This window comes from Camellia sinensis, chromosome 3, assembly GCF_055761805.1.
Source record: "Camellia sinensis isolate YWXY chromosome 3, ASM5576180v1, whole genome shotgun sequence".
Classification (NCBI taxonomy): domain Eukaryota; kingdom Viridiplantae; phylum Streptophyta; class Magnoliopsida; order Ericales; family Theaceae; genus Camellia; species Camellia sinensis.
Window position 1 is genome coordinate 72,815,731 of NC_138963.1, and position 14,831 is coordinate 72,830,561.

The 14,831-nt window shown below is 29.7% G+C and overlaps 1 protein-coding gene across 1 annotated transcript; it reads right to left on the reverse strand.

The window, feature by feature from the left end:
* Positions 1-9,746: 9,746 nt before the first annotated feature.
* On the reverse strand, positions 9,747-11,818 carry LOC114292369 (LOB domain-containing protein 15). Its single transcript, XM_028236312.2, has 3 exons — positions 11,610-11,818; positions 11,157-11,427; positions 9,747-10,255 (listed from the first exon to the last, which is right to left on the reverse strand). Exons 1-3 carry the CDS (start codon positions 11,621-11,623, stop codon positions 9,833-9,835), a joined length of 708 nt encoding a protein of 235 aa, XP_028092113.2. The 5' UTR covers positions 11,624-11,818; the 3' UTR covers positions 9,747-9,832.
* Positions 11,819-14,831: the final 3,013 nt, after the last annotated feature.

Below are 14,831 nucleotides of genomic sequence, written 5' to 3' on the forward strand. Positions count from 1 at the left end.
TGGAGCCAGCCTTCAATTAATTCCTTTATGTGGGCTTGAGCTAACACGAGCATGATCTAATTTAATTGATTATTACATTATGAGTAATAAATTAATAATATAATTAATGCCCATTAGAAATGATAGAATTGGAAGAAAATGGACTATTAATTTAATTTTGAGCTACTTTGAAATAAACTATTAAAGTATTGGACTGAATTGTTCAAGTGAAAATCTGAAAGGATTTTATTGTTTTTCTCTAGAAAAGTAAGACTTATTGGTTATTTTCTTTAATAAAAACTGGTTTTGTGTTCAAGAAAGATTTAATTATCAAAACAAAGAAAAAGAAAAGTCAACTTGCTCAGGCATTGGAACTATGTTTTTCGTGTTCATTTGACATCAAACAAAGACCTTGAGATTGAAGAATAACACACTTAATTGCCTGCACGAATTCTTTCCAACAATATATATTTTATTTCACTAAATTTTTTTGATGATTCTGCTTTGTTTTTTTTATTTATTAGACTCCATGCAGTTGTTATGTTTATTTCTTAAACAGGATAAATAAATAATTTAAAATCTGGGGCATTGAAACTAGCTAACAAAGGGTTCCCATGTGATAGACTTTGTAATACGAACAGTGCTGAGCTGTTTTCTCTCATTTATATATGAGCTAATTTTTTTTTTCAGAATTCTATATTTTTTCCCCTTCAAATTAGAATTATAGGAGGTACCTTGGTTTTAACTTTTACCAATGCGGAACCAATGTTAGACAAGTTTATTTATTAGAGGGTGTTTAGGAAGGGATAAAGTTTCTCTTCGTGGATTAGACGGTGTTGCAAGGCTTGTAGGGTTTATTATAGGTTCTAATTTGATGATTTGAATCGTTCAATGTGTAGAATTTATTGAGTATTTTATTTATATAAAAATCAGGCTGATCAGATATCGATAACTCCTTAATCAGATCCTGTTTTTATCAATGGTAAATATGATTTAAAAAAAGTTGTTGACAAAAATGTGTTCTGATAAAATGTCTATCAATATTTGATCAATGTGATTTTTTGTAGTGAGAAAGTACTTAACAAGTTCTACACATTGAACTGTTCGGATTATAAAAATAGAACCTATGGAGGGCCCCGCAGCCCCAACAATACTGTTCAGTTTACAAAGTGTACTGAAGAGAATCTAAACCCTTTAGGAAGCAACCATTTTAGTTGATTTTGCAAAAAGATAGAATGTAATGTAATTAGGTCTTTTGGGTATTTTAGTAAAAAATCACCACCCCAAACAGGGCCTTATCCAAGCTGGCTTTTTTATGGGTTTATGTACTCAACAAAAAATATATAAATTCATATACATATATATGATGTAGATTAAAATTTAATATGATATGAGTTACAATAAGAATAAAATATGTTCCGCAACTTTTAATTTTTGAACAGTTTTCTTGGGAATATTTTTTTTAATTTTAAATTTTTATTATAGATTAGACACCCAAACTGGGAAAGTAATGAGATGCATCACTCCTCATAATTGGAGGAAAAGAGTTGAAAGTTCAAACACGAATGCTAAAAGCAGGAAAAAGAAGTAAAAAAACAACACCCAATTACATCAAAGTTTCGCAAAGCTCTTTTAAAATTTTAATTTAGATAATATTTTACTCTCTTTTTTTCTTCAATTATTCATTAATCATATGAACAAAAAAACTGATATTATTATCACTTTTACATTGCAATACATATTTTTCATTGATTATCTTTGTGTCTATGTGTATTTACATTAATTCTAATTACTTTAATTTTACTAGAAATGATATCAGAATAATTATGTCTACTTATGAATCTTATTATATATTTTGAAAACCTCAAAGTAGTCCATATAATTTACCAAAATAAAAATTATAAAAAATGTACACACTATAATGTGCCTGTTTCATACAGTGCCCCCCCTCCTCCCTCTTTTTTTCCTCAGCTTTTAGTTTAATTTAAGTTGTTTAATTATATTTGGTGTAGCTTAATAGTACAGCTTATACCTTCTTGTAAGTGAAAAATTAGCTTTTTCTTGAAGTGGTTGTGGGGGTGCTTAACAGATTCAGCTTAAGCGGCAAGTTGGAAAGAGAGGGACAAAATTTACTTAAATGCCCCTCATCAACTTCAACTATTACCAAAAAACCAATATATAAACCCACAACCAAACGTTGTTCACTTCTTCAGAGAGAGAAAGCTTGAGAGGCGATTTCCGGCGGCGTGAACCAGAACTAGCTCTCTTTCTCTCTCTCTCTAACGATGGAGGTTGCCGCTAGGGTTTTGTAGGTGACGATTTGACGATGATGACGACTTGACTCTCTCTCTCTCTCTCTTTCTCTCTCTCTCTCTCCGACATTGTTCGTGTCTGCGATCGATCTGAAACCTTTCCATGTCGTCGCGATTGACCTTACGTTGTCGTGCTCTCAAACCCTAGTTCTGCCACGTCGCCATTGTGCCTTCATCGTCGTAGCCCATCTCCCATCGCGATCGATGGAGAAGTGATCTCGGTGAAGCTCCTTTTCCAGTAAACCAGAGCTCTTTCTCTCTCTCTCTCTCCAACGTTGTTCCATGTCTGCCGGAGCTAGGGTTTTTAGTTTTCTTTTTAATAAAATAATAACAATAAAGCATTTTAAGCCATTAATGAAATAAATTTTATATTAATTGATACTAATTAATAATTTTAGTATTAATTGATACTAATTAAGCCGTTAAGTGATAACAAATTAAATTAAAAAATATTAATAAATTGGTATATTTTGTAACAATTTTTAATAAATTTTAAAAATATCAATTAATATTCATGTATATATAAACTAAAATGAATATAATCTGAAAATTTTAATTGGTATTTTAGCATTCATGATCAATCTTGCCACGCATACACCACTTCTAATTTGAAAAAATAAACTATAAACTAAAGAAAATAAAATAAAATGAAGAAAAAGAAAAAAAATTAAGAGAAGAAAAGAAAAAAAAAAAGAAATAAGGAAAGAAGAGAATAAAAAACAATTAAGAGAAGAAAAGAGGAGAAGAAAAAATAAAAAATAAATAAGAGAAAATAAAATAAAATGAAGAAAATAAAAATAAAAAAGGGCAAAAAGGACATTACGCAGCAAAAAGCTATTTTACAACTTATTCAACTAAACACTACTCTGCTCATTAAATTCAAAATTTCACAGCTGCACTAAACAGGTTTACAGTTTATGTTTAAAGCTATAATCTATAATCTGTTAAGTTATAATCTATAATTATTTTCTCACAGTTTTACCAAACGGGCCAATGTTAGCAACAGTGCATTCATCTACTAATTTTATATAGTGTTAGCTAGCTATATTCTATATATTAGGGGTGTTCGTTGTTCGGTTTTGGATGGTTTGCGGATCGGTTTAGACCCGCCCGCATGTATGTGGTTTGGGAAAAATTCAACCCGCAGCTGCCCGCAGTGTGGGTTGCGGTTTCTGCGGATAGAGTTCGTGGATGTGCGGGCGGTTGTAGGTGGTTTGCAGATTGAACTTTTTTCAATTTTCAAATTCAATTTCAATTTCAAGATTTAATATAATATAAGATTGATTTTAATTTTAAAAGTAATTAATAGATTCAATTTTCCCTTCATGAAGAAGTAGATTCAATTTCTTACAATATTCATAGAGCAAACAAAAACAATGTTCTCTACAATATTTCTTTTTGTATCATGAAATTAAGGTTTGGTGTGTTGGCAAAAAATATCTAGGATAAGATGAATGAAATCAACGGTTCAATTTTTTTTTGTATAAAAATAAATAAATAAATAAAATCTAAGTATGGGGGGTTCTTGTAAATGCGGGTTAAAATCACAATCTGCAATTATGTCATATTTCAAATAGCATCCACCCGTATTATGTCCGTAAAACCATTCATTTGTATGTGGATCAGTTTAGATTGGGCGAATTGGGCGGAAAAATTTATTGTTATTGAAGTTTTCCAAAAAGTCTCCTTAGGCATTATTTATTTAGAAAATAAAGTTTGGGATGTATACGTTTGAGAGTATTTGACAAAGCTACATAAATGCGACTAGTTCAAGCAACCACGACGTGAGACCAAATTCCATCACAACTTCATTGGGTGCTGGTATTATTATATAAGGTAAATTACACTGATTTTTTTTTTTAATTTAAAAAACAATATAATAAATTTTATAATTTTAATATACTTATAATGACTTCTCTTTTAATAAGGTTAAAAAGTTTGAAAGTAATACAAAGGGCATTTTAACACCACGATAAATAAGATAAGATATATATTATAGTGTAAAAGAGATGACAAAATTATTTTTCTATTCATATAGCTAATAAATTACTGATGAAAATGGAGTTAAGTGTTATGTGAATTAAAATTTTAAAGAAATCCAACGTAATACTGTATTTTCTCTAAATTTCAAGGGACATCAATGTGGTTTACCCTATTATATGAGGAAAAACACATATATTGTGTGTCAAATTAATTTTTTTTCTTTTTGATTGCAAAAAAAGAAAACTTTATGATTGACAAAAGTATATATTTCATATGAGATTATATCAATAAAGAAGTGGACATGTACAAAATATCATAGCAAATTACCTCAATACGAATTAGGTTGACACCAAGAAGAGAGTCCAATCATTTGCAAGCACAACCACAAAGGATTGGTGAGGAGCCAACACAAACAAAAAAAAGAAGAAAAAACCACAAAGCAACCAGACCCCACGCCACCAGCAGACCACAACCACAATCAACCCTAGCAACAACCAAAATCAACCCTTAATGCAAAGTTTAACTTTCTGTAGCTTACACATAATGTCATTCACTGAGGCCTTATTTGACAATATTACTTTTTAGTTAAAAAGCTAATAATTTATACCAAAAATTCAAATATTTCATTTTCTCTTTACTTTTTGCACATCTTTTCATAAAAAACTAAAAAACCATCCCAAACATATTAGTTTTTTTTACATCATACTATTTTGCCTCAATTGGACGTTTATTATGGGCTTATTTTTATGATCCGAACCGTTAATTTTGTAGGGTTCGTAGAGTGTTTCATTCCTACCAAAAATCATATTAATCGGATATCAATAACTATATGATCAAATTGCACATTTTTATGCTATTTCTGAAAAGAAAAACTTATTGTTTATTTTTTTATGATAAATGTAATTCGATCATATAGTTATTGATATCCGATTAATATGATTTTTGGTAGACATGAAGTACTCAACGAACCCTACAAAATTAACGGTTCGGATCATAAAAATAAGCCCATAATAAACCTCCAATCGAGGCACAACAGTAACCTCATTCTTCATATTTTAGCTAAAAAATCAAAAAATTACTAAAAAAGTATGTTCTCAAACGAGGTCTGAGTAATTGGAAGAATGATAAAATAATTAGTTGTAACTGGTTTGTAAATGAGAAGTTGTTTATTTATTTTTAAATTTTAAAATTAAATTAGTTAAAAGTGGAATTAATGATGAAAATATTGGTGTAATTCAAAAATAAATATATTAGTATTCATTTGTGTAATTTGTAGGTAAAATAAAAATTTAAATTTCAAGTAACCGTTATTAACAATTATTATTTTGCGAAATAGCTGGTTATGAGATTGTGAATGAGTTTTTATAAAACGAAAGAAGAGTAATTTAAGAAATGAAAACCCATTCAAATAAGAATAATAATAATGATAATAATAATAATAAATAAATTGAAGATTCCAAACACCTAATAAAATAGATACAGTAACCAAATTTTTTTTTTTATGTATATTATATTATTATTTATTTGTCATCATATTATATAAATATATTTGATTCAGTGCCTAGCGTAGCTTAGCAAGTCTATGATCAACCCTCTAATGTAGATGAGCTCCACACGCCAAGATAACTTGAAGCACATATATGCATTCACACACAGCACAGAACAGACTTGAAGCACATATGTCTTTGAGGAATACTCAAAACGTGCACTTCATACAATATTAGAGGCTTGAGAGCATTAGATTCAGCTCTACGAGACGAACGGAAAAATTATAATCTTTTAAAAAAATTTCAAAAAAAAAGAAGAGAGGACTAAGCAATATATTTTGACTTATTTTGGTTCTTACAAACTTTTTTTTTTTTTGAAATTTTTCAAAAAAAAAAAAACTTTCTAGATACGCCTCAACAAGAAGGACCGAAAAGTAAAAAAATTTGACATAATTTTAAAAAAATCACTAAAGATAAAAAAAAATTAAAAAAAATAGGTGACTTTCTTTGAGTTGCAAAAAGAGGCCTTAAACTAATCAATTACAAACATATAACAATTTATGTTATTTGTGCTAACAAATGATTGGGCTTGTATTTCTATGCCAATCTGGATGGGATGGATCTGTTTTGTTTTGATACTCTATGCACTCGCCTCTTTTATTGATGATTGACTCAGTATGTTGTACTTCGTTTGTCATCAATAAATTTTATTTTTCGTTGATAAAAAAATGTTATTAAGAAACAAATCAACTAATTGTGAGTATTCATGCAAAGGTGATATAAAATGGTGACTTAAGGGACGTTTGTTTAGAGGGATTGAAAATGAGGATTGAACTCTATGTCCACAATATCGATTAGTCTATTGTTTGGTTGAAAAATTATAAGTTGGACTAATAGTACGACCGAACTTAAGAGTGTAAAAATGGTCTGCGGCCTGAGATGGGACCGGCCCGTTTAGGCTCATTTGGGCCCGAGCCCAGCCTGAGGCCCTGGGCCTAGGCCATCATTTTGAAGTCTAGTCCGGCCCGTGGCCCCGCCCATCGGCCTGCTTAAGGCCCAGTCAAGGCTCGGCTCGCTCGAGACCCAGTGTCTTTTTTAATGAAAAATAATAAAATTTTGGTTCAAAAAATTTAAAAAACAAAAAAATTTGTTTAGACCTACCCAAGCCCGAGACCGAGCCTAGGCCCACCGACTCACCCAAGACCCAAATACCCCCTAGGCCTAGGCCTAATTTTTTAGCCCATAGGCCAGCCCAACCCAAATTTTGGCGGGAGTCTGCGTGGCCCAACATGGGTCAGGCCGGGCCAAATTTACACCCCTAACCGAACTGTTAGTCCCCCATATGTAGGACTATCCTGGAGAGAGGGGTGAGATACACAAACCCTGGACAAGCCCTCATATGGATTAGCTAGTAAAAAGACAATTTTGCCATCCAAATACGTAGGATGTGTTTGGTTTAGCTTTTAGAAACTAATTATTATTATTTTTTTAAAATAAAAAAATTAGTACCATAAAAAAATAAAAAATAATAACTAATAAATAATTTTAAAAATAGTTATTTTTTGACATTTAATCCTACAACTAAACAAATATGAGATAGATATCATTTCCAATTAAATAGTCCAAAGACTATGTATCTCAAGATTAACAGTCTAATGAATTACAATCTCTCTTATTCAGTCCATCCACACATAATGTTTCTTTATTTTCTTAGTCACAATAGTTGAGTTGTGCATATTATATTATTTTAGTAAATTCTATTTTGAATGTAAAAACCTTGCAGCAACACCTTCAAATTGAAGGTGTGAAACTTTTTTTTTTTTTAATAACTTGGTGTCCATATCAATTTACATGCAATTCAACTAATCCTGGGAGTCAATCCCACCGCCCACTTGCAGAGGCCCCATTTTAAGTAAGGGCAAAAGGCTTGTATGAATATGGCTTCAAATAGCTTATTATGGCTGGTGGGTATTAAATTTGAGACATGGAAGAAGCATGCCCCGGCCCCAAGATTTGCCGGCCAACTCCAAGAGGTGAACCTTGCAGCATCTTTTTTATTTATTTTTTAATTTTAATATTACAAAGAAATTATTATGAATATAAATTAAGCAACCATTACATTGACTATGCTCTATTCCTACAATTTTAGCTCAATTCAAGAAGTTCCTTTCTCCATCCATGTAAGAAAGATTTACCTCGTGCAATTTCTATATATGGAAAAATTAACAAATTTAAATAATAAACTCATTTAACTGAATGAAGACACTAGCAGAAATAATTATGTGGTTCTGCAACATCACACATCTAATGAACTTGTTGAATTAAATGCATAGCAATGGAGAGAACAAACTTAAAAGATTATATAAGGACTATATATTCCAATTATGTTCTTGCAAGAAGAAATCTGAAAAAAGTTCATTGAAGATAAAAATAAAAATAAACACAAAAACAAAAACCGGCATATTTTTTGTATTTTTTAATATATTTACTTAATGTTTTCATATATTTTTTTCGTAAATATTTTGCATATTAGATGAATATAGATAAACTGCATCTAAAAAGATAAAAAAATTACCAATGTTTGAAAAAAATTCATTAAAGACAAAAAAATAAATATGAAAAACAAAAATTGAAAACTAATTTTCAAAATCTTGGTTTTCGTAGAAAATATAACTTGAAATACCACTTGGAACATTTGAAGCTGACAAGAAATCCAAGCATAAATACCTCTTTTGGTGGTAGTTTAAAGGGGTAACATTCATGCACTAGCTTCTAAATGTTCAAGTAAATAGATTGATGAAAACTAGTGGATACATAAAACCCAAGTGATTCAATCACACTGACAATGATGTACTACCATTTGATTGCAAATTTGTCCAGAAATGCTTGATATATCATACTCCCACTGAAAAGAAGATTCGAATCAACAACAAATTTTCTACAAATGTATGAGTTGAAAGATAACTAGTGCTCTTTACACATAAGAATATGAAAACAAGAGGAAAGTATAAGACACTTCACCGATTTCATAATATTTTTCTTTAAATGAATAAAACAAAAAATTGCAAATCAATAAAGCACAAGTGGCACACGTATTCAGTGCAATAGAAAATTGTGCAAAAATGACAATTTTGTACTCACACTCTATTAATTTGCGATTATTTTCTTTGCTTCCCATCTATATAATATCCTCCCTTAATGTTATAGTTTCCATTAATGACCAAATGCTCACTAAAATTTCTCACCTTTTGTCTCCTTCAGTTCTTTTAATGAGCATCTTGGAGCACAGGCTCACATGTACATTACACAAATGAACTTCAAGGGTTTCAGTCAAAAACATATTCCCAAATTCTTGAAATGCCAACCCTATAGCGACATTTGTTTACCACACATAGAGACATGACCAAATTCTTTGGGTTGAGTACATATCGAGATTTTGAATTTTCCATACTAGTTTCGGATTCACTACTAATTAGATAATACTATTCGATATCGGCTAATATATAACCATATTGTCCCAATACCATTATTTAAAATGATATTTCTTAGTCAAATGCCTTCTAAAAGTAAAAGAGCTGGAAGATTGAAGCATAAGAGATGAATTATCAAGAAACAAATAAAACGAGTTATCAAAAAAAAAAAAATGAAGATTTTTCAGGTCATGATCCATTGGCCGCCGACAAATAGTAAACCTTGAAATCTAGAGGTTTATAATTAGAATAGTTACCAAAAACGATTTTTCTACATATATACAAAAACAAATCACAAAATCAATACAACTTTCTAACATGAGCTTGAAGTCTACAAAAAAGATTAGAGACCCACTTCATATGATAGAATTGTATGAGATGTTCTGATCAGTTTTTGTGTCCCTAGACTTCTTTCTTTTTTCTTTTTTTTAATCAGAAAACCCACGCTTATCTTTTCTTTTGTGCTAACTTCAAAATGGTGTACTTTCAAGCACATGAACAGTAAATCAGACCAATTTGTTTGAAAAAACAAACTATGATCTTTCAACTATATCAAACATGATTTTTGACAAGAAAATGAACTACAACTCATGATACAGTATTAGTCAAAATATGGAACACTACCACTCAGAATAGAATTATAACCGGCGGTTGTCGTAGCAGGCGATGTATACAACGAAGTAGAAGAAGGAGAAACCACAACGGAAGGCGGCGGTGGAGGCGGTGGTGGTGGAGGAGGAGGATGTGTTTGAGCTGGTGGCATTTCAGCCACCGACACTGCCCCAGAAGAGACTAATAAAGAGGCAGCATGAGTAGTAGAAGCCATGATATTATTAGCAGCCTCTCTATACTTGTATTTCAATATCTCTGCCCTAACTGCATTGAGATCGGCTTGTATGGATTGAACTTGTTGTTGCAAAGCAGAAATCGCACCCATACATCCATAAACCGGGTCTGCGAGCCTCACGTTTGCCTCATAAACTAAACTATTCGCTGCATCAGCTCTTTGGCTCTCTGGTACTTCCTGAATTTTCCATCAAAGTAGAGAGAAATACAAGATCAGAACTTCAGAAGATACTAAATACTAATCTTTCCAAGAAGATAGAAGGCTAAATACTAATCTTTTCAAGAAGATAGAAGGCCGTTAGATGTAGTATCTTGTAAATTAAAAATTGATAATCAGTTTTTTAATAATCAATTATTTTCTTCTTTTGTTTTGTTTTGTTTTGTTTTGTTTTATGTTTTTTTTTTTCAAATTATTTAAGTTAGTTTTTTCTTATAAATTGTAAGTAGAAGGTATACTCTAAATGTAAAAAATAAAAAATAAAAAATTTGTTATAAACAACCCTATAAACTGCACCAAACATGATTAAGAAAAAACTAGCACATGGAATCATGGAATTACTATTTTGTTATGTGTTTTAGAGAGATCTTTGCTTGGTTGTGTGTGTGTGTGTGTTTTTTTTTTCAAAGAAAGTATAGAAAACTTGTTTGGCGATCTATTTCTGAAAGTTATTTTTGAAAACAATTAGAAAACACAAATATGGAAAAAAAAAAAAAATGCTTTTGAATTTTTGAAAGAAAAAAAAAGTTAGGATTTGTTTGGTTTTTTATTTTTTGGGTCTTTTGTTGGTTTTTGAGTTCAATTTTAGAAAGCATAGAAAACTTGGAGCTGATATGTTTCAGAAAAAAAAATTTAAACAAAATTATGAAAACAGAACCCACTTTTTTAGAAAACACAGATTTTTTTTTTTCAAAAAAATTATTTTTACACAAAAATAAACACGATATGAAAAAAACAGAAAAAAATAAAAATAAAAATAAATAAATAAATAAAAATTGGTGTCTCTTGGTTTTTGTTTCTAAAAACATGCAAAATGAAAACGATAAAAACAAAAAAAAGAAACCAAAGCAATTTTGGATACCATGAGCAACTTGGAGACGTTGCTTGCACCGAAGACTTTGTGAACAGCAGCAAATTTCTGAGGTTCATGAGGAGAGAAATAGGGAGAGAAAGGGCATTCTTCGGCACACCTTCTTCTCAATAGCTTACATGCTGCACATGGTGTTACAGTATTCAAGCTCGAACCGCCCTGTCCCATTCCACCTCCTCCTCCCACTATATGTCTCCTTCCCATTTGCCAAGATGCATCGATCTCTCTCTTTATCTTCTTTCCTATCTCATCAAGTCTCTCCCTATACACAACACCCACCACAACAACTAGTTCAACACAAAACTACTTAACTCATCAAAGACAATTCTTTTTTACAAAAATAAAAATAAAAATAGGGTTCTTTTCTTGTTCTTGATATATATATATATATATATATGTATAGAAGGAGAGAGTTTTGTTGAATCTTCTTCTATAGTATTTTACCTTTCTCTGGACATTCAAGCATGCCACTGTGGTTGTGCTCTCTGGAATGGATTGATGGAGTTGCAGAGATGGAGAGAGAAGGGGAAGGAAAGAAAGGAGGAGAAGGAAGAGAAAAGAGTGCTTAAAAGCTAAGGTAAACCAGGGAAAGTAGGTCAGAGATTTTATTTATTATTATTATTATATATATAAGAAACAACAGAAGAGGTATAATATGAGATGGTGATATATATATATATATATATTATAAAACATAGTGGACTGAGTTAGAGGGGACGGCTGGAAGTAAAAGACAAAACTCTTTTAATTGAGGGGGTAATTATTCAATAATTTCATAATGGTAGTTCTTTGATGGAGTTAATAGAGTTACCAAATAACTTTTTATTATTTTAAAATTATATTTTAAAGTTTTTGATGTAACTTTAGTTTATAAATTATAAAGAATAAATAGTTCAAAATAAATTTTTTAAAAAAAGTTCATTATTTGATAGGGGAAACAAACGTGTGTCATTGTGTAATCCTCCAGGTGTCAATGTAGTTGGAATTTTATTGATTTCCTATGATACTTTTGCACCCTTCCCTTTTTATTAATGTATTTACATATATTTTTGTATATTTTATCATTAATAAAGTTTTTTTTTTTTGACTAATAAAAAAAAAGTCATTGATTCACTTAACTTAAAATTTTATAATTTCATTTGAAAATACTATATAAACAACAGTAATACTACAAATACAGAATTAACTATCTAGAAATTACCTAGAATAGTCATCTTATATGGTTCAGATTTATTTTATAAATAGATCTCATACTACACAAATTCAATCTCAACCACACAACTCTCATTCAGAGTATATTCGGGATTTGTAAGATGGAATTTATAGCATTTTTCTATAAAAAATATTACATAATATTATGCAAATAATATCTGATAATTTTTTTCTTAATGAAAAATTATTATTATTGAAGAACACATAATCAAAGTTTTTTTCCATAAAAAAAAAAAGTTTTTCTTGAGAGAGAAGAGTAGAGAGGAAGAATTGTCAAAGCATGGCCACGTGTGAGCCGTTCAGAGCTATTGACTTTTCCCACGACCATCAACTGGGTTTGCTTCCCACGTACAGTCGCCAAGATGACTCTACTACATTTCCTCATTCAAGTTATTTTATTATTCGGACAATTTTTGTTTTATTAGAAGAATCTTTTTCAAAAAAAAAAAAAAAAATTTAATATTTATTTTTATTTTTTTGGTTCTTATAGAACAATGGAACCTAAAAATCAAAACAAATTTTAATAAAATTTGGAAAAGAGTCAAATTTGACGAAAATAAGACATTTCTTGAAACAATTTTATTTATCTTTGTCATATTATTTTTTTTTCCCAAATTTGATTGATTGTTTTATTTATTTATTTATTTATTTTTTTTTTTGTGTTTTTCAAAATTAGATGACTCTAAAAATAAATAATCAATCATTTTTTTTAAAGAATAGATACTAATAATATGAGGGGGGGGGGGGGGGGGGGAAATCAATTTTGCAAGTTAAAATAAACCAAGTTAGGTTCACACTGGTTTATATTTTAATTTCAAAGTACTTGTTTTTTGGTGTGTGGAATTGTTAAATTTTTAATATTTAAATTTTCTTTATTGCACATTTAGAATAAAAAATTTCATTTCAATGCATAAAATTGCAACACATCATTAAAATGAAGTTTTGGAGAATAATGGTTTCATAAGAACCTTATATTTTTATATTTATAGGTAGAACATGATGTCAACTTAACTAATTTCTTATTTAAGAATTCGACACAATTTTGAAGACTTGCTTTATATTTGTTTCATTGTTTTACATTATTGAGATACATAATGAAATAATATTTTCTTAATAATTATTTTTCAACTAAGAAATCGTTTATTATTATTTACAGTGATATAAAATTGTGAAAAAAAAGAAAAGAATAATGTTTAACATTTAATCTCTAAAATAATTTTAAATTATAAACAAATCCACATCATCAAAATGATCTTACTTTATGTATCGAGAGCAAAAATGATCTCATGGCATCAATTTGATGTTGATAATCAAGCAGCAATATATAGCCTTGAACATTAAAGCTTGGCATGATCGTATGTCTCAATCTATGTATTATCTTTTGCTTTATATTTATTTAATTTTTAATTTGATAATATGACAATATAAAATTAAAAAAATGAGATAAAGAGAGAGACAGATGATTCATATTCTTTAAGCTTTGTCAAACTTAGAGCATGAAATCACCACTTACCAGTGAATGCCAAGTGGTGAATGAAGAAACATTTGATTGAGTTTAAAAAACAAAAATAAAAGAAGAGTAATATTAGACATTATAAAAGAAAAGAAAAAAAAAAAACAAAAAAATAGATTTGGGAGGTGTTCAAATCAAGGTAGGTGAAGAAAAGGAGGGAAACCTAAAAAGGATATATTTGGAGCATTGGAGGTGCAACAATTTATATTAAAGTGGTATTAGTGTTAAGTAAGAGTAAATACACACACTATTGCTTTAATTGCAAGACAATGTAACCATTAGTTTTAGTTTGACCCGTATTTTAAGGCATTGAAGTCGCACCCTTGTTCCTATATATAATACTTCTCTCCTATTCACAAACAAGCTTGACTTGTGGGTTGGTCACAAATTTCATTCTGATTATAAAAAGGAAAGAGCGAAAAAAAAAACAAAAAAAAAAAATTTTTTTCTTACAGAGAAATTTTATGTAGAATTTATTACTAAAAATGATGTGACAATAATATTTATACAATTGCTATTAATTTGGTAAATTCTTTATTTTAAAGTGATAGGTTCATAATGCTCCCATGGCTTATGTACCTTCTTCTCTTCTTTTTTTTTTTTTTTTTTTCTTTCTATTTGCATAGAGTTGTTTTATAAAGAATAATTCTCTCGAGTGTTTAGTTCGGCCATTGGGCCTATTATGGGTTATCCTTTAATAATCAACTCCATTCAATTTTTAGTTTTTTGCATGGAGATCATTCATGTAAAAATTATTTTGATCCCATAATCATCATGATATGATTTTATTATTATTTAAGTGTTTAAAAAAATATAATTTTAAAAATCAAAGATAAATAAATTCGTTTGGATACACATATGGAGATAGGGGAATTGATGAATATCAAGAGAATTTTGTAAGGCAGAGAAGGGGGAAATGATGAATATCATGACAATTTTAA

Bases quoted from the DNA above. Each gene is read 5' to 3' on its own strand.
- LOC114292369 (XM_028236312.2), bottom strand. The intron at 10,256-11,156 runs GTATCCAAAATT...TGGAAAATTCAG, and splicing joins ACGTCTCCAAGTTGCTCATG to GAAGTACCAGAGAGCCAAAG.